The sequence below is a fragment of the Mesoplodon bidens genome, assembly GCF_964165515.1.
Source record: "Mesoplodon bidens genome assembly, chromosome: 12".
NCBI classification, from domain to species: Eukaryota; Metazoa; Chordata; class Mammalia; order Artiodactyla; family Ziphiidae; genus Mesoplodon; species Mesoplodon bidens.
This window is the reverse complement of record NC_138168.1, coordinates 45,125,540-45,145,414: the sequence shown is the minus strand read 5'-3', so window position 1 is coordinate 45,145,414 and position 19,875 is coordinate 45,125,540. Positions and strand designations below refer to the sequence as shown.

The following is a 19,875-nucleotide window of genomic DNA, read 5'->3' as shown; positions in this document are numbered from 1 at the left end:
TGCTCCACAACGGGAGAGGCCACAGCAGTGAGAGGCCCGCGTACCGCAAAAAAAAAAAAAAAAGATAGACTGTGGGTTTAGTTTTGATTTTAATTTCCTATCAATGAAACCTTAAGCTATCTCCTTTTCATATTTAATTTCACTGTTAAAAAAAGCTTAGAGGTGAAAGGCCCTTGTGAAACAACACCCTTTTGCTTTTAAAGCAGAGTTAGGCAAAATGAAGGATTTGATTGTTCATATAGGTGCCCAATGCTGACTAGCTCCCCCTTCATGCTGAAACTGAATGCTGGAATACGACTGTGTGACTTGCAAACTATTTTCATTGTCCACAAAACTTAGGAAGGCTCTAATCTAATGTAATAAGTATACAAAATCAAGATTTCCTTAAAACTTCACCAGTGTTGCTTTTAAGAGCTTCAAGAAAGACACGTGAGATGTATTTTAAGGTTACTCTCAGTGCATTCTGTGAGCCTGCAGCAAAAGTGAGAGGATTTGTTCTGAAATAATTATGCTACACCATTATCTAATTTTGTGTGAAGGAAATGTATAGTTGGACAATGACCACTTTATTTTCTTATATCTCTGTGTTCGAAACTTATAAAATTCTATACATTTCTGAGAGCATGATCTAAAGTAAAGAAAGAGGTCCATTTCAGTCTTGGGTGATAAGGAGAAGCAGAGAAAGACCTAGAAAGGGGTTCTCTTTTTGCACTTAGAATTTTACATTCAGAAGATGTAGAATCAAACTTTTTCATTGTCAACGTATTTGATCTTTTGTGTGTTACTGTTTGGTACTGTTTTCACTTTGAAGTATACAGATGGGGGTTTGGGAGAGCCACCATCTGCATTCTTAGGGTCTATGAAGGTCTAAATCAGGCTCTGCCTTGAATCCATACCAGTGTCTTCTGCTCAAAAACCATCAATAACTCCCCATTTCCCATTAACTGAAAACCTAACTATTCAGCTAGCTTCTTTCCAAACCTGCCCAGGACCTTCCCATCTCTAGGACATGGAAATTAGTACGAGAAAAGGTCCAGAGGCAGGAAAGCAGAGTGGTGTTTGGGGTATAGCCAGTGGGGGTTCCTGGCTGGAATGTGGGGTGCCTGAAGGTTGGGTCCATTTTTATCAAGTCCAGCATCGCAGGGTTCTTCACACCCTCACATACACTCATTTTACTGAGCTCCTCTCCATGCCAGAGACTGGTTGCAGCAGGGAGGCAAAAATGAATAATTCACCATGCATGTCCCCATCCCTGCATCTACTGTGGGACTTAGACTGGTAAACAAGCACTGCAGAGACACTTAAGTGCTATGATACCTGATGGGCCAAAGTTATGGCAATAATGGGAATTTGTTCCCTGGTTTTTACATACTATTTCCCCACATTAAAGGCCAAATTATAAACCCCCAAAGACATTAAAAGAAGAACTGCAGCTATTAAAAACCCATTCTAGTGACCTCATACTTTGCGGTTGAAGCAGCTAAGGGTAGCTACACACCCGCAATATCAGCAAGACACAGAAACTAACCCCACTCTTTGTCATCCAGTTTTTTCTTTTCTCCTGGAGGCCCTTTGTGGCGGGAACTATTTCTCCTTCGTTCTCTCCTAGCAACAGCAACATTCTTTCAGACAGCATTTGTCTACCTCTCTGAGCAATCCTCTAAGTCACTGGGGAAGGTGGGGTGGGTGGGAGGCGGGATAGTAGTTCCTGGCCTTCTCCTCCCCCCTGGGAGAGAGCTGCTCTCTGGAAATTCTCAGCAGGCTTCTGCACTGTGAACATTCCTGAAGGAAGTGTGGGGAGATGTGTTCTCTGCAACGGGGTTTGTATCTGATTGATGATGCAAACTCATAGTAGAGTGACCAAGGCTGTGGCTGTTCTGAGGGGCAGGTGAAAAGGTGATGGAGCTGGCCCAGTATGAAGAGCATGCTTTAAAGAGAAAGTGTAAAAGTGAGCAAGCAAACACAATAAGAAAGGTACAGGAGAAGAGTGGTGTGGGTTATGGCACACCAAACCCATAGGAATCAGAAATAAAAGGAAGAAAGGACATAGTTTAGAATACTGCAGGTCAAAGTGGGAAGGAAAAGACTCGCTAGTTAAATTGGATCAAGGTGTTTTCCCAGAAACAATGGAAACCTTAGGAAGATACACCCTGGCATGTGTTGATTCTGAAAGAAAAAGACTGTGGGCTGGGTGGTAACACCAGAAACAGAGGCGTGGTTTTCATTTCCCCTCTTATGCCAGTCAAGACCCAGTCTCAAACCCCAAACAATCCATCCTAAAGGCAAAAGGAATATAAACTAGAGCAAAACTAAAACAAATGTCCTTTCTGACTTACAGTGAGTGACAATGACACATTACACATGACAGCACTTACTGTGGGCCAGGCACATTAAGTTCTTTAAATACATTAACTCATTTAATCATCACAACAACCCAATGAGGAAGTTACTAGTATTATCTCTATTTCATAGATGAGGAAACTGGAGCACAGAGAAGTAAAGTGACTCGTGCAGGGCTCCACTGCTAGTGAGTAGTTTCAGAGAAGCCAAGCTTAGACTAGGGTCTTCTGCTTCATCTGATCTTTTGACTTTGTTTCCTTTACCTGCCTTCCTGAGTCCATCTCTCTTTAACTCTCTGGGGTCCTTTAGTGAGCTGAAGGGCATTGTATCTCAGCGAGGGCTTTGCAGATTTCCAGGTGCTACTGCCTTACTTTGAGTAAGCAAGGAGCAGCTCTGCCCATAGAATATTCCTGTGGGTGACCCCAGCTCCTTCCACTTTCATTCCAGATCTCTGAGAAATTCCCAGAGCAGATAGGGGAAGGAAATTCTCCTCTCGTACTCCCTGTCATAGGGAAGAATAGAGTAGCTGCCAAGGGAGACCATGACCTTTTGAATAGGAGGACCCCTTGTTAATTTCTAAAAGTTTGTTAGTAACTGTACTTAGAGGATTGACGGAGAACATTTGCACCCATGGATACACAGACACCTTGTAATAACTGCTTCCTACATTCTGCAACCCCTTCGTCCCCCTCAACCATCACCATGGCTGGGGTCCATGTCAAGGCTTCTAAAAGTTTGATCACAGACCTTCTGAAACTTGTTAAGTGAAAGATTTTGGGGACTCATCTCTGACTTAATCTCTGGAGGTGGGGCTTGTGAACCTACATTTTCAATAACTCCCAGGTGGTTCTCACACACACTTAAGTATGAGAGCCTCTCCATTATGATCTAAAAATAGTATAGTTCTTCTGCTGTCTTTAGGGCTAGAGCAGTGATGTGATGAAAAAGCAAAATGGCTTCTGACCCCAGGATTTTTAATATATTCACAAGCTAAGTTGAAATGACAGAGCCCTGAGATGTTTGCCTTTGGGCATGCTGTGCTTCACTTTATCCTGTCAGTTCCCTGGTGATCTTTTCTGACCTTAAAAGGTTTCTTAAGCCCTTGACTTTGGAAAAGTTTCAACCAGGAATGTTTGTGACTTCAAAGTGATCTGTAGTGGGGAGATTATTTCTGGCATGTGTCTTAATAAGATGAGATGAGGGTGAGGGAGGGGAAAGACTCCATAGGTGGTCCTGGTCCTATGAAAGAGGCAATGTTTTGATCGTTCTTAACCTAAGCTGCTTTATTGTCATAAAATCCAGGAATGTCTCATCATGAGAGTTGATGTCTATAAATAAACCTATCTAACAATGCTTCAGATATGTTTTCAGAATACAGGAAAGTGTGTGTGTGTGTGTGTGTGTGTGTGTGTGTGTGTGTGTGTGTGTGATGTGTCTTTTATGAACTTCCTTTCCAGGCCTAGAGCTATCAGCCCTCATAATTTTCACCCATTCCATGTACTACTCTCCCCACACCCACATCTTTCTTTTTTCCCAGTGGCTTATGTGAAGCATTCTCTGATTCTTCCCAAGTTCCTTGAGGGGAAAAAAGGAACCAGGTTGGAAATATTACCTGTGAGCCATCCAGCACGGGTTTGAGCATGATTCTTTATTGGTAAGGGTGGATGAACACCAGCATCTGCTGGAAGAAATGTGTTATCTTGGGTCTGATTTCCATGGGGTTGGGTGTGATGTCTGCTGTTTGTCAACACTTCTAGAGGTTTGATTGAGGCCCTTCCCATAAAAGGCATTGCGGAGTTGCAGAGATAAGTAAGACCCCATCCCATGCTTGAGAAACAGCCTGTGTAGAGGAAAGATAAAGCAAGTCCACAAATGCTTGAGTAAGACAAACACCAAGAATGAGAGAACACAGCATTAGGGGATTCAAAAGAGGCAGGAAAGAGCTCTTTCCCAAGCAGGCCCGGGGAATGGAGATATTCTCCAGGCATTTTCCATAAGACTAGCCCAGAGCCGGCTTTATTAGGTTGTAGACTAGGCAGTGATGTGATTTTAGGGAGGGCTCCCAGCCCCAAATAGCAGTTCCTGTGTCTGTCATTCTATTATAACTTTGTTCTTTTAGGTCTTGAAAGCTTTCATCTTGATGAGTTCTTCCTTTAACATGGATACTTCTGATGGGTACTTAAGTCATGTTGAAGTCATCTTAATATTTAGCTACATCCTTAGGGTGGGGAGGAGGAAACTAATTGACAGTTCAGTGAACACAATCCCATCTAAGATGCAGCTTGATATGGGCATTGGAGGGGAAATCAAGTTGGTTCAAGTGTAGTGAGAGAAGAAGTAGGAGGGAACTAAAAATAAACTGATTAGTTTATCTTAGAGGCTGGCTCAAGCTATCCTTTGAGGTTTCCCACTGATAACAAAGGAGTATTTGATGGGCTTTAAATGGGATTAATACAGTCTTTTTTGATGGACTGAAAAATTAATAATAGCTCTTCACATCTAAAGACTTTCAGTTTTGCTTTAACTTATCAATTCTACCCTTAAAAATTTAACATGATGAGATAATTATTAATACACACTGTTTTGATTCACTCTTCAATTCAACAATTATTTATTGAGCACATACTACATGCCAGGTACAGTTCAAGGAACTGAGATTATAGCAATAATCAAAGCAAAGCCCCTGACCTCATGGAGTTTACATTCTAGTTGGAAGAGACAGGTAATAAAAAAGCATGGTGTTATCAAATCTCATGGGCAGTTTTCAGCCCACATTTTATTAGACCTCTCAGTCTTTTACTTTTAGAAATACTTTCTTCACTTGGTTTCTGGGACACCACATTCTTACATTACTGCCTATCTATCTACAAATCCTTTGTTGGATCCGCCTCATCTTCTTGACCTTAAACTGATCAACCCCAGAGCTACGCCTTCAAATATTACTTCCCTCACTCTCAACATCAATATGCTGATGACCCAAATTTATATTTCCAGGCTTCACTGCACCCCTGAATTCCAGTCTTTTAAATCCAACTGCCTACTTGACATCTCCACTTGGATGGTTTCCCAAACTTAACATGACCAAAAAAATCAAACCCTTGATTTTTCACCCAAATGACTCTTACTTGAGCCTTTCCCTTCTCAGTTAATGGCAACTTAATTCTTCTAGTTACTGAGGAAAAACCTTGGAATCATCCTTGACTTCTTTCTTTTTCTCACAGTCTACCTCTGATTCATCAGATTTAGCTACAAAGATGTCTATCACAGCATTGTTTATAAAACGAAAACTTGACAATGATCTAATCATTCAACAGTGAAAGATCCGTTAAATTGTGGTATATGCAGCCATTAAAAATGATGTTGTAGGTTAATGTTTAGTGACATTTTAATTATGGAACATTTCAAACATACTCAGTAGTAGAGAGCTGTGAATCCCCATCACCCAGCTACAACAATTATCAGCTCACAGCCGTTCTTGCTTCATTTATACCCCCGCTTATCTCCCACCTCCCCACTGGATTGTTTTTAAGCAAATCCCAGACATCATATTATGTAATATATGATAAATTATGTATTTAAATATGATTTAAATATTATATAATTATATATTAAATAATAATATACTTTATTATTTAATACGTAAATTATATAACATTATGTTACAAAAGCAGATTATAAAGAAATACACATGATACGAGTTCACTTTTGTTATATATATATATATATATATATATATATATATATATATGAATAGGAAAAAAATATAGCTCTATCTGAATTGTGGTATTATGAATGATTGTTGATATCTTCTTTTGCTTGTGTATATTTTCCACAATGAACAGGTATTACATGGAGAAAAGAGAATGGGGTTTGGGGGAAGATGTTAATGACAGCTCCATTCCTTTCTAAATTTGATAACTTTAATTCAGTTTGGATACTTCACATTGTGAAACAGAAATAACCACCTAGTAGAGGTGAGGATCCTAGTCTGTCAGCTTCTGTTCTCTCTCTGGACAGCCTCTAATTAAAAGTTGGTACATTAACATCCATGGCTAGGACTTTCTTGGTGGTCTAGTGGTTGACTCCACGCTCCCAATGTAGGGGGCACGGGTTCGATCCCTGGTCAGGGAACTACATGGTGTGGCCGAAAATAAAAATAAACAAAAAATTTAAAAAACCCCACAAATTAAAAAAAATCCAAACAAACAACCAAAATGTCTTCAGAAATAGCCAATTGTCCTCTAGGAGGCAAAATTATCCCTGATTGAGAACCACTGCACTACAGCATGTGTGCAAGTTGAAATGTATGGTGTCTAGGAGATTAGTAGTAAAAATTTTCTGTTTCACTCCTTTTGTTGGCTGAAACCTCCAGGGGGATGTAATTTGTGATCTGATGAAAGCTGCTTTTGTGGTTTACTGAACTGCACATTTAATTAACCAACCTACGACTCAGTGGTTAATGATTATCTGCATTTTGGAAACATCCAGAAATGACTGAGACAAGTTCAAGTCTATAAGAAAAGCAAAGGTCGTGAATGAAAGATTGCTTGTCAGCTCTCACAGTGATCAGTTAAATTTTCCTCTATCAACTGACCCATTTCCTGATTCATTACCATTGACAACACATGGAAATATGCATGCAAGTTAAAAATAGGAGATTCCTTCCTAGAAAATTAATGATGCTACATACATATAAACAGTTCCTTTTTATTAATAGTAAACAAATAGAGACAGTTGCAAATGGTAAGGAAAAAGGGCCTTTAAATATTACATTTTATTTGGATTTTCCCCTGCATAATGGAAATATTAGAGAACCACAGAAATGAGATAAGGGAAAACATGAGGTCATCTTGCCTCTTGCCCATCCTCAAGAGCTACACTGTTCTGTGTTCCCCTCCTCCACCCCCAGTTCAGAGTCTTTTTTTTTTTTTTTTTTGCGGTACGCGGGCCTCTCACTGTTGTGGCCTCTCCCGTTGCAGAGCACAGGCTCTGGACGCGCAGGCTCAGCGGCCATGGCTCACGGGCCCAGCCGCTCTGCAGCATGTGGAATCTTCCCGGACCGGGGCACGAACCGGTGTCCCCTGCATCGGCAGGCGGACTCTCAACCACTGCGCCACCAAGGAAGCCCCAGAGTCTCATTTTAATAATATAGGATACTCCTCATGTTTCTCTCCTGGAGAGGAACTCAACAGATGAGCAGAGGGTATAATTTAGTGGTATCATAATCTTCAAAAGATGACTTCTTTAGTTAGTGGCACTATGTTGGTTGCATAGAAATTAAAACTTCTAGCAAAGTCTGCATCAGACATTGGTGATCCACAATCACCACAAGCACAATACACATCATATCTTCAAAAGCTTCACACAGGGCTTCCCTGGTGGCGCAGTGGTTGAGAGTCCGCCTGCCGATGCAGGGGACGCAGGTTCGTGCCCCGGTCCCGGAGGGTCCCACATGCCACGGAGCCGCTGGGCCCGTGGGCCATGGCCGCTGGGCCTGTGCGTCCGGAGCCTGTGCTCCGCACCGGGAGAGGCCACAGCAGTGAGAGGCCCGCGTACCAAAAAAAAAAAAAGCTTCACACAATTATATAATTTAATAGAGTGCATTTGTGGGATCTTGACTTTTAGTGGTTGTTTCTTGCAGCTGTTGGGTACTCCTAATCCAGAGAATACTGTGTAAGATAAATATCTTAAGGATATACAAATATCCTACTTTCTTATGTTTACCTGCCTTGGAATCAATGCTTAAATTTTGTTTTTCGTAACATCCAGGATTTTTTTAAATGGTAAATGGTAAAAACAATTACTATTAATTGAGTAACTTCTATAACCATGCATTATTTAGGTACTGAACATAAAATGTTTTATGCAATCTTTGTCATTCTACCAGATATATAAGCCTATTTACACATGAGAAAACTGAGGCTCATAGAGGTTAAGTACCTTGTCAAAAGTCTCACAGCTTCTGAAAGGCAGGGTCCTGATTCAGCACACAGTTCAAATGTAACACCACAGCTCATGCTGTTTAAACAGTCACAGAATATGAGGTTTTCTCTGAGAGTTTGTGTCAGGAAAAATGTACTTGCTTGGATTCTTTAAAACAGAGCCCATCTATTGTGCAATAGCCAGAGGGCTACATCTACGAAAAAACCAAAAATCAATCATAATGAAACACTCAGAAGTCTGAGGACCTAGCGTGCCCAGGGTGTGGACTAGATCAGGTTGAGAAGTTGTGTTACATGTAGAGAAATAGCCCAAGTGCTCTGTGCAGTGTCAAAGATTAAATCACATCTTTCTTAAGCCAGGGAGATTTTAGAAAGGCGGACTCTATGAGAAATTCCCGAAATACAAATGGGGGTGGGGTTTCCGTATTTGTTCTCTGCCGTCCTTGCTATAGGCTGTCAAGGGGAGAGGGTTGGTCGGCAGGGGTAGTCTAACATAAAAGCATGGAAAATGCAATAGTAGAGTATGAAAAAAACGTAGCCCCAGCTAAAGAAAGCAAACCCAAACCTCAAACGGGTGGTGAGAAAGAATTTTACTAACAATTGAAAACGGAACAGCCAACACTGGACTTCAGGCTGTGAGCGTTCAGGCTGATTAATTGAGGTCAAGGTGGTGATGGAAATACCAGCTGGGGAGCATTTTGCCGAAAGATAAATTTGTCCCTGTTTTTCTCTGCAAGACAGCAGGGAGGTGTGTGTTTGGAGCTAAATTAATTTGATTTACATCATGCCATGGTAACTTCTGTTCTCTCTCCCTGCTGTCAGATATCTTAGCTGGCTTCCCCGCCCTCCGCTTCCTTCACCTCCTACACATTTCATAACACGAGGAGAAAGCACGGGTTGGCTTCGGGCAGAATTTAGAAATGGAATAACTTTAATTTGATTATTCTGCATCCAGCGCTATTGTCTCCTCCCCCTTTCCCTTCTTTCTTGAGGGAGAGAAGTTGTAAACCTGAGCATAAGTGTGACGTATTTTTATAATGCGCTTAATGGCATAAACTGCTTGACAATCAGAACTTGTTCCTTGTAGCAAAACCTGTCAGCTCACCTATCCTCCTCCTGTGTTTCTTCAAGAACACTAATACTAGAAAATGAAGTTATGGCCTAGGATCCCGTTAGGACTTTTTTTTTTCGTGCTTTTTCTGGCTATGTAGCTTTCAGGCTCCGGGGGCCGGGCTGGGGGGCGCCTCCTCCGGGACCCTCAAGGTGGGACTGGGCCCGGAGTCTGGCTTAGCCGAGACCCCTCCTGGCCCGTCGTCCCTCTCCCCTGCCAGCCGGGCGCTTTCGTTCGGGCTGGATAAGGTTACGCCGAGGCTTCCTTGGAAGGAGGAAGGGAGGCGGGTCCGAGCCCGCGCCCCGGCCCGCGGGGGAGTTGCCACAGTTGGCAGCTCGGCCCGAGGGGCCACATCCGGGCTGCGGGTCGGCGCGTGCGGGTGGCGGAGCGCAGCCCCGGGCCCGGCCCGCCATGGCGTGGGAGAGGCTACCGGGGAGGGGCTGCGGTGTCCTGCACCGCTGTCTGCTCGGCGCTGCTCTGCTGCTCGGCTTGCGGCTCTGCGCGGAGCTGCGGCGCGCCGGGGCCCAGCCCCCGGCCCGCAGCGGCCTGCCGGGCCCGGCCCCCCGACCGCCCGAGCCGCCCCAGCAGCCCGCGCCGGCCCAGCGGCGCGGTGCCAGCCGGAGGCAGGTGACGTACGTGCGCAGCGGGCGTCGAGCGCCGCCGGGGGGCGGCGGGAGCGAGACGCAGGAGCCGGGCTGCTGCCCTCCGCGCGGGCGTCCCCGCCGTAAGGTCAGTTGCAAAAGACGCAGTCTTGGGCCTTAGACCCGGATCCTCCTCCCGGTCCTCGCTACAGAGCCCTCATTCAATATTCAACCAGTATTTGCTGAGCGCCCACTGTGTGCCAGGCCCCCTGCTATGCGGGCATCCAGGAGGGAAGGACCAAACCCTGCTCTCAAGGAGCTTACATTTTTGGGGAGGGAGAGCGTGAGCGATGGACAAGGCAAGGAAAAGAGAGGAGTTGTGGTTTTGGTGATGTTTTGTGCCCCTCCCCGTTTTCTCCTTGAGGCCTGGACAAAGCTGGGTGGGTATCCACTGTGAATTGCTTTTCCATTCTACCTTCATCGCGGTGATGAAGATACACTTAGTCGAATTTTCCTTGAATTCCACCGCAGACTTTGGCAGGTTGTTGGGCGCGGGGTGAGAAGTCGAGCCCCCAGCACCACTTAATGGGAAGTTAATTGGAACTTGGAGGACTGTAGTAATAACCCGGGTTTTTCTTACAACACCAACAGTGTTGGTCTCACTCCCTCATTAACTTCTTGGCTCACACATTGAGTAGTTATCTTATTCAATTTTAACCTCTGATTGTTAAGCCTCTGGCCTCCTATCCACCTCTTGGAGCTCCGTAATTTACTTGGTATTTAGGAGTGAAAAGATTTAAGAACTGCAGGTATGAGCTTGCCTGGTCTTTATACCCATCAACCCTGACAACGTCCTTTGCCTTGCTTTCCCTCTTTTCTTTTAAACATCCCCCCTGCATCCCTCCAGCTTCCCCACCACCCCACTATTGGGAAGAAAGAAAAACTCTTCCTTGGACTCTGCTGCTTTCTTTAACTTCTACCTTACTTTTCAATATCATGTCCACCAATTTCTTCTACTGTTTTCCTTTCCCTCACTTCCTCTTCAAGCCTTGCCCTCTGTCTTTCCACACCACTGCTGTCCCTGTCTAGGCCATCAGTGTTATCTTCCTGGATAAACTCAGATATATATATATATATATATATCAGAAACCTCATTTCCTATATAAAGTCCTAATTTGCTTTTCTAGGAGAATGTAGTCACTTCTTTCTTCATGCTCCTAACACACTTTCCATGATACCATGTTTTGTTAAAGGATTTTCAACACTCTTTTGCCAAGGGCTTACCAGGTCCCCAGTGCTGCATCAGGTGCTGGGGGCACAATATGAGCTCAGAGTCTAGTGGGGGAGTCACACAGCACAGACATCCAGTACTGTGACCAGTGCTATACTTAAGGTATGGAACTCTGCCTGGGGAGTCAAGAAAGGCTAACCTGGAGGGGACCTTTGACCTAGGATTTGATACTTCTTAGGAGTTCAGGTTTTTTTGTCCCTCTGGATGTCCTCAAATGTTCCATCCTTGGCACCTTCAACCCCACCTTGCACTTGCCCTTTCACATCTGCTCTCAGCCTCCGTTGTTTCTGTTTCACCTGTTCAAGAATCATTCTTAAATGACTAGTCTCAGTCTCCACTTCAGATAACAGAATCGATAACTGGAGCCTGTCCTACAAATGGAAAGGTTTGAAATGCATAGACTCAGGGCTACTGGAGAGCAAGTTCAAATCCACCTCCTTTAAGAGGCTGCTGTAGTGATTCCTGCAGGAGATAGTGGTGGCTTAGATAGGATGGTTGAAGTAGAGGTGTGAGAAGTGGTCCAATATTGGATATATTTTGCAGGAAGATGAGAAAGGAGTAGATTTTTTGTTTGTTTGTTTGTTTAGTTTTGTGTTTTCGGTGGAGTGGATGGAAATCAGGAGTTTTGTTTTAAACATCTTGAGTTTGAGATATCCTTTGGACATCCATGTGGAAATGTCAAATAGGCAGTTGGACATGTGAGTCTGGAGGTGGAGGAAATGTCCAGGCTGAAGATAGAGGTGTGGGAGTCATCAGTGTACAAGTGGTCCTTTTAAAGCCATGAGACTGCAGGAGATCATCTGGACAGTGAGGGTGGCTAACAAAGACAGAGATCTGAGTCTGAGCCCTGGGGCTCAGTTTTATTAAAATTAAATTTGAAAAAAAGAAATATTCGTATGGCTGATTCACTTCACTATACTGTAGAAATTAACACAACATTGTAAAACAACTATACTCCTCCCCCGCAAAAAAGGAAATACTTGCATCGAACCTTACATGTTGTAAGCATTCAATAATGGTAGCTTTAATTTTCACTAATCTGTCCCAAGTCTTTAGCCTCAGACATTTGCTAAATGTCATTTGTTATAACCTATTTATATTCCTTTGGTTTACGCTGATTCTTTTACCCGCATCCTTCTTTCCTATGATTCATGCCCTTTCCACCCTTGAACAATCAGGTCAAGGATCGTGGCCTGGAAACCTTTACTCATCATTCCTACTTCCTTGCTGATCTTTGCCAGTTTGGGAGACAACAGAAGTGCATTCTGATTTGTGAGTTGCTTTGTACGTGTTTTGACCTAATAATCTATTTCAGATTGAATGTTTTGTCTGCACAGTTGTTTGTGATGGAAAGGATCACATTTCCCAAAGTGACCCGTAGTAAATGCTTACTCCCAAGACACCAATAAGTAAAACAAATAAGAATCTTATTATTTCAACCTATTACGTATAACTCTAAGTGTCTTTGGTTAAAAATATATAAGAAAGAATTGAGTGAAAATAGCAATTAAAAATTACTATTTTTAAAGTATTGTTTTAGTTTTTAGCCTCTTAAAGAAAAAAATTTCCCTGGATTTTCTTTTCTCTAGCTACTTAGTTATTTATTTTCTTATTTTCAAGGTATACATTCTAAGGTTCCCAAATTCCTAGATAGTGGAAATCTTGAATTTATTTCATTTTTCCATTATTTCACAGTTGAATTAAAATGTTCCTCAAAACTGGAAAGACCAGTTATCTAATCTGTTCTCCCACTTCTGGGAACAGAGTGCAATGTCCCTTATCTCTCGGGGAACAAGTCTTGTTCCTTTTTAGCCTCCCATCAAGACAAGATGTAATATAAACTGAATGCACAGTTAAATAATTGATATAATTAAAGTTTGGAAGCTATGTGTTAAACTCCTTGGATCCTATTTTATTTAAATTTTGTTTGTTGAGGATAATGATAAATAATGTTATTTAGGTTCTTGGTTACTTTGCCGTAGGCACCTACCAGATTGGTGAAGGAGAAAAAGTTCCATTCTATTTTGAGGATGGCTTTCTGGGTGGATGAGAACCTGCATGAAATAATTGGGTTGCTGAGTGTTTCTTGTCAACGTGCTTCCTTTGCAGGTGTTAGAGGCACAAAAATTTAGCAATTATATTGCCACTTTAATCATAGCTTATGCTTCTCTCAAAGAAAATAATCTATTATAAAAAACAGAAGTGAAGTGTAGTTCTAGCATAATTCTTTTCCTCTTTTCTCATCCCCTCCTTTCACCAAGCTAAGAAAGAAAGAAATAGCTCTAAATAGTAAATCCTCTTTCACATCAGGGGTTCTAATCTTACAGCATTATGAATTGAGGGCAAATGAGACATGATGGATAAATACTGTCTTATGTGATTAGCACTCCCCTGGAACCCATATATTTTTGTATATTACAGAGGCTTTAAGCCTACAAATATCACTATAATTCTATTTCATTCCTTTCCTTTCTCTCTGTTTTCTGTCTGTGTTTCTTTATGGTTTTTCTTTCTTAAACAGACGTTTACTATGATTACATGGGTAAAGTTCTTCTGGGGGGCGTTAACAGAGGACTAATGATGGTCTTCATGATTTATGCTTTTTTCTACAGTCTTGGGTAGATGTTTCTCTTACACATTGGCAATCCACCTAAAAGACAGCAGCAAAATATATGGCTCATATGCGCAGGAGAAGTACTGTTGACAAAATAATTAATCAGTGGTCTATCTAAGAAAGAAATGGAAAATTTTATTTGAACCAAACTGAGGGTTATAACCGAGGAGACAGTCTCTCAGAGAGCTCTGAGAACTGTTCCAAAGAGGTAAAGGGAGAGGCCAGTATATAAGTGATTTTAGAGAAGGGCTAAGTACAATCAAGCACACAACTTGGTGGAGGGTTACTATTATTCGTAAGGAACGGATAGCTTAGTTATGGTTTTAGTGCTTTTCTAAGTATGGGAAGATGCAAGAAACTGTGTTCATGAATTTTCTCCTGAAAATATCTATCTGAAGGCCTATTCTGCCAGTTTTCTCAGAGCACAGTGCCTCATTCTGATTTTGCCCAGAATTCCTTTCTCAGGGTGTATTGTAAGTCAGTGACTGCAGTGGCTAATGACTTGATTCTTGTAGAACTAGATGGTGGGCAACATTCTTTATTTTACAATCCCCTCCCTTTTGGTCTTAATTTTGACCTAGGTTTGGGAGGCATTTCGTGATCAATTTGTCGCACAGCACTAGGAATGCACATTCCCAGGTCAGTCAAGGATTTCATTGATAGGCTATTCAACCTGCTATTACTAGACTAGGCCCTGTTAACAATAGTCAAAAGCCTCTGGACCACCTGTCTTACTAGTCTGTTGTAGTCTAGGAAATGCTTGCCTGTTGTTGCTTTTTCTTATATCTAGAGTTACACTATTACAGTCTTTGATCTTATAAGACTATATATTTGGTCATTCGTTTCAAGTTGCCTAATCATCATTAATTTTATTGAAGGCTCCATCACACATATGGTAATACTACAAGAAACAATTATCTTGTAAAATAGGCAGACTACAAGTAATATAGCTAGTAACATTAATAAGGTCCTAAGTAAGTATTTAAGCTAAGAATTTACATTAGTTGAGGCCCAGTATCTCCCCAGGTCATCTGACCCAGTCTGTTCTGTACCAGTTGCTATCTTTTAGGGAAATGATATGTTAACATTGTACATAAAGTTCACCGAAAAGTCTGCATGTATAAGGTGAGTGGTGGGTCATCGTGACCTTTTACAGGATTGAGAAAGGAAGTTTAACTTCTAAGGAATTACATGGCTAGCTCCAGAAGAAGAAAAATTGACATTTATGGTTAAGTGGGTATTTCTGCCATTGGGGTGGTCTGGTTAATGCATAATGCAGATGCACAGTGCACGCTGGAAGGAAGGGAGGAGGTCCAAACAGGCAGAGAAAAGAATCTTATGTTTAAATTTTTCTCGTATTGCCTTAAAATATGAATTTTGTTTCATCAGTACTCATACAGGAGCCAGGCTTCCCGAGAAATTTTCTTCTTTCTTATCGGATATATTTTGCTTGACATTTAATATGTTGGGTAGAAAAGTGACTTCTGAGTCACAGGCCTACAGAACCCAGCAATGTGCTGGCTTGGTTTGTTAGTTACAGATCCTTTGGAACAATGTGTCAGGGGAAAAAAAGTGCTGTTTCCTCTTCTCCTGAAAAACCATATGGCAAAAGTTAGTCTTTCTTCATCACTTCTTGTTATCCTCTTAGTTTTCTAATTCCATGATTGTCATCAAGAAGAAGGAGGAAAAATGGCATAGTATGCCCCTTGATATATCCAACTGCCTTAAACATTATTATTCTTTACAAAATACTTGAAGGTAGGTTTGAATTGCTTGTAAAATACGGCCCAGCAGTAGTTTCCAGCTACTTAGGTTTCTGCTGTATCCCTACACTTCTGTCCTTCAAGAACAACATTCATTAATCCTCTCACATTGTCCTCAGGAGGCAAAGCATTTTCATTTTAAACAGTCGTTGAGGGTAATTGAATGTGCTCCAGCAATATGTGGGTGTGAAAGAGCAGTTGCTTAGTTTCGCAAAGAAAAGCAGGTTCTGATGAAAACTTTGATGTGCTGTAGGTGGAGAATAGGCTTCTGCACTCCTTCCAAACCCCGCAGTTGCTCAGAGAGCATTCTGTGGGCAAAGAAACTGCTAATGGAGGCCCCACTGTTTTCAACAATTGGTGGTGGAGATTTTAGGCTTTTTTGTGTGCAATTTGTCCAGTTCATTTTCTCCAAGGAACAGAAAGCCTTATTGGTTTTCTCGAATTGGATTTCATGTTTGGTCTGTGAAGAGAATCAGAGCTGTGTAGTTAAACTGAAGACTGTTAAGAGTGGTAGACATTTGATTTTTTTCCATCTGTGTTATGACACCTTTGGAGTCCTTATAAGGAGTTTGGCTCTTTATTCTGTGATTCATAGAAAGTAACAGGTGCCTGCTTCATTTACCATGAGATGCTAGCGTTGATAAGCTTCTCTAAAAGCAGCCCTTGAGTCCTCTTAGATACCTCACATCAATCCCATTAATGACCTGTAGAGTTTTCTGCTAAAACAGGGTGGGAAAATTTGCTGTCCAAGAAGCATTTTTATCCTGCTCGAATGATTGAAACAAAATTGAGTTTTAGCCTTCTAGTCTAGGACCATATGTAATTTAATAGCAAGGTGACTTGTTAGTTTATGGCTCAAGGAGGTAAATTGGACCCATGAAGAATTTTGTTTGAGCCACATGGTATTTTTAAGTATCTAAACATAAATATCTTCAGATATGACATATATCTGAAGTCCACTTCAGCACCGTCTCCCTTTATATTATCTGTCTGATCTGTGAAGGCATTTGAAGTTTCAACCTCTGAGCCAGATGTCAAAATTTGCAATTGTCCAGATGAATGGATAAAGAAGATATGGAGCATATATTCAATGGAATATTACTCAGCCATAAAAAGAAATGAAAGTGAGTTATTTGCAGTGAGGTGGATGGACCTAGAGACGGTCATACAGAGTGAAGTAAGTCAGAAAGAGAAAAACAAATACCGTATGCTAACACATATATATGGAATCTAAAAAAAAAAAAAAGGTTCTGAAGAACCTAGGGGCAGGACAGGAATAAAGACGCAGACGTAGAGAATGGACCTGAGGACATGGGGAGGGGGACGGGTAAGCTGGGACAAAGTGAGAGAGTGGCATGGACATGTATACACTACCAGATGTAAGATAGATAGCTAGTGGGAAGCAGCCGCATGGCACAGGGAGATCAGCTTGGGTGCTTTGTGACCACCTAGAGGGGTGGGATAGGGAGGGTGGGAGGGAGATGCAAGAGGGAGGACATATGGGGATATATGTATATGTATAGCTGATTCACCTTGTTATAAAGCATAAACTAACACACCATTGTAAAGCAATTATATTCCAATAAAGATGTAAAAAAATAAATTAAAACTATTATTTAAAAAGAAATTTGCAATTGTTTTTCCTAAAAAGTGACAAGTGAGGTTAATGCTGCTAAGCTCAATGGTAGCATGGCACATAAATACTAGATACACAGAAGCTGAAGGTCCTTTTAAGTCATTCCTAGTCAAGAGAGTTGAGTTACCTAAGGCTAGAGTTGGCTATCGGGGAGAGTAAGATTATAGGGGAGTGTACTTAGTTAATACAATATTCTTTTGGTTATAAACAAGAAAGATGGACTCTAGCCTAGCTTAAGCAAAAAAGCAAAAAAAAAAAAAAAGAAATAAATGTATTGAAACTTGGGAATTTACCACTGAATTGGAGGAAGAGTTAAATGATCATGCTATTGAGGAGAGAAAGAATAGGTTACTCTAGAATTCCCAGCTTTCCTTGGGCTTCTCCCTCTAGGGCCACCACAGTAAGACTCACCTCCCTCAACTCCTGGGCTTGGTCTCTTAGATACTCACCTTGGGTCAGCCAGCACTAACCACAGGCCACAAACATAGCCCAGCAGCCCCCGTCCCTGTGCAGGGAGCCATTTTTAGAGAAAGGAGAAACTTTCTGAGCACCTGGAAATAGAGTGTAGGTCTTTTTTAAAAAAAATAATCTCAGAGCTTAGCCTCTGTGCCTCTGTGTGTGTGTATTTCTTTATTGGTTAACTGTTTCTCTATTTAAAACTGTTAAAGATAACCTTACTTCCAAGTAGCACTCAGCAATAAGTTGGTACCTTGTACATACTTCTGATTTTTTATTCAGTTTGGTATATATACACAAGATCTATACTTATGCAATATATATATTTTTTGGCCGTGCCACATGGCATGCGGGATCTTAGTTCCCCAACCAGGGATCAAACCCGCACCCCTGCATTGTAAGCAGAGTCTTATCCACTGGACCACCAGGGAAGTCCCTTCTTTTCAAGTAAAATGTTATTTGTGAGTACTTTTGTGGAGAAGGTAAATATAATCAGTATTCATCCTGTGATCCCCATTAGGGTTCTCAAACCAAAGTTATTAGAGTTTTATGTTCTGTGATTTTTTTGTCTGTCAGTTCAGAAAGTTACTTTGCAAAAAAGATCTGAAAAATTCTTCAGAGCATCTGAACTGGTTGCAACTAGTTGGTTTGGGATTCTTTAACATATGATTACTTCTGTATCAGGACTCTCTAGGTTGCAAGTGACAGAACCCAACTGAAACTAGTAAAAACAGGGATTCATCGGAAGTATACTAGGGTAGAACTGAAGAAAGAGCTGCAGAAACCAGGACAGCTCTTGGAACTTGATTATGGACTAAAATGAGTGTTGAATACGTTAGTTATCCGTATTACCCATTACCAAAGGTGTAATCGGTATTTATCATCCTTTTTTGGCCACACCTTTGAATTCCCTTCCTGTGTTTGAGGAAAACCTTTCTAAGAAAAAGGTAAAAAATAAATTTCCTTGGCCCTAAAGGGCATTCTTGTGACCTGGGCTTCACCATTCACATACACCTGCATGAGAGTTTGGATTGTACTTCAGAGATTTGAAGAAGCAAGCTTCAGCACAAGGATCACAGAGCTCTAGCAGAGGCATCCAGTGCCTAGGGTGGTGAAATGAGCCGTGGTGTCTGTGCCCAGTGGTGGGGGTAGTGCGGTCTACACTGGTGTCCATGGTGGTGTTCCTCCTGCCCTTGAGATTCTGTAAGCTAATAAATCTTTAATTAATTCCTTTTCTACTTAACTAGCCAGAGTGGTTTCTGTTGTTTACAACCAAGAACCTTGGCAGATCAATAAATTAGAGTTGGCAGTTTGGAAGGTTACAACTGTAGCTTTCCCTCTTCAATTTTGCTTGCTCTATTTAATTCAGATTTTGGAACATGATGATTGGGGTCCAAGTGAACTATGGGCTAAGGGACCTTTCCCTGACAAGATAATAACATTTAGCACCAGATACTGAATCATACAAATCTGCTGAATTATCACTAGAAACACCAAGCCCTTTTTCACGGCACCATTTGTCTAGGGTATCGGGCAGGGGAGGCCAGTTTATGCTGTGATCACAAACAACCCTCAAGTCTCAGGGCTCTTACCAACAAAGGTTTGTTTCTTGCTTATGCTGCGTATCCATTGCTGGTTGGCAGGAGTGGGATGCTGCTCTATGCTGTCTTCATCCTCTCTCTGGACCCCAGTCTGGAACGTTGCCTGTCACCTCGGCAGAGCAGTGAGTCCTCTAGAGAGTCTTGCGTGGCATTGTTAAATGCTCTGGCCAGAAGCCAGATATAACACTCCTCTTCACAATCCAATGACCAGAACTGTTTGCTGGGCCTTACCCAGTGCAGGAGGCCAGAGGTCTGCCATGTGCTCAGAAGTCAGAGACAGGAACTGTTTTGTGAGCAGCACTTACGGTCACCACACTATGGTAACACTTCAACCATCTGTATGTAAATGGACATCGTCTAGGTCATGTTTCATGCTTGCCGTTTCCAGTGCCTCGCTGAATCTGCACATTTGGCAGTGTTGAATAAAGCATGCGAGGCTCTTTTCAGGGGACGTAGATCTAAAATGAAGCAGACATCTGAATTTAGCAGAACAGTGAAATAAAACAAGGCACGATTTACATCTTATAAACAGTGCTGTGG

At 41.8% G+C, this 19,875-nt stretch overlaps 1 protein-coding gene across 1 annotated transcript in view; it reads left to right on the top strand.

Annotated features, from left to right (window-relative positions):
• Nucleotides 1–9,733: 9,733 nt before the first annotated feature.
• Nucleotides 9,734–19,875, top strand: part of METTL24 (methyltransferase like 24) — a 105,767-nt gene continuing 95,625 nt past the window's right edge. Inside the window, exon 1 of the mRNA XM_081250800.1 lies at nucleotides 9,734–10,122. Coding sequence (XP_081106926.1) covers nucleotides 9,805–10,122 — 318 coding nt within the window. The 5' untranslated portion in view covers nucleotides 9,734–9,804. The remainder of the gene's footprint in view (nucleotides 10,123–19,875) is intronic.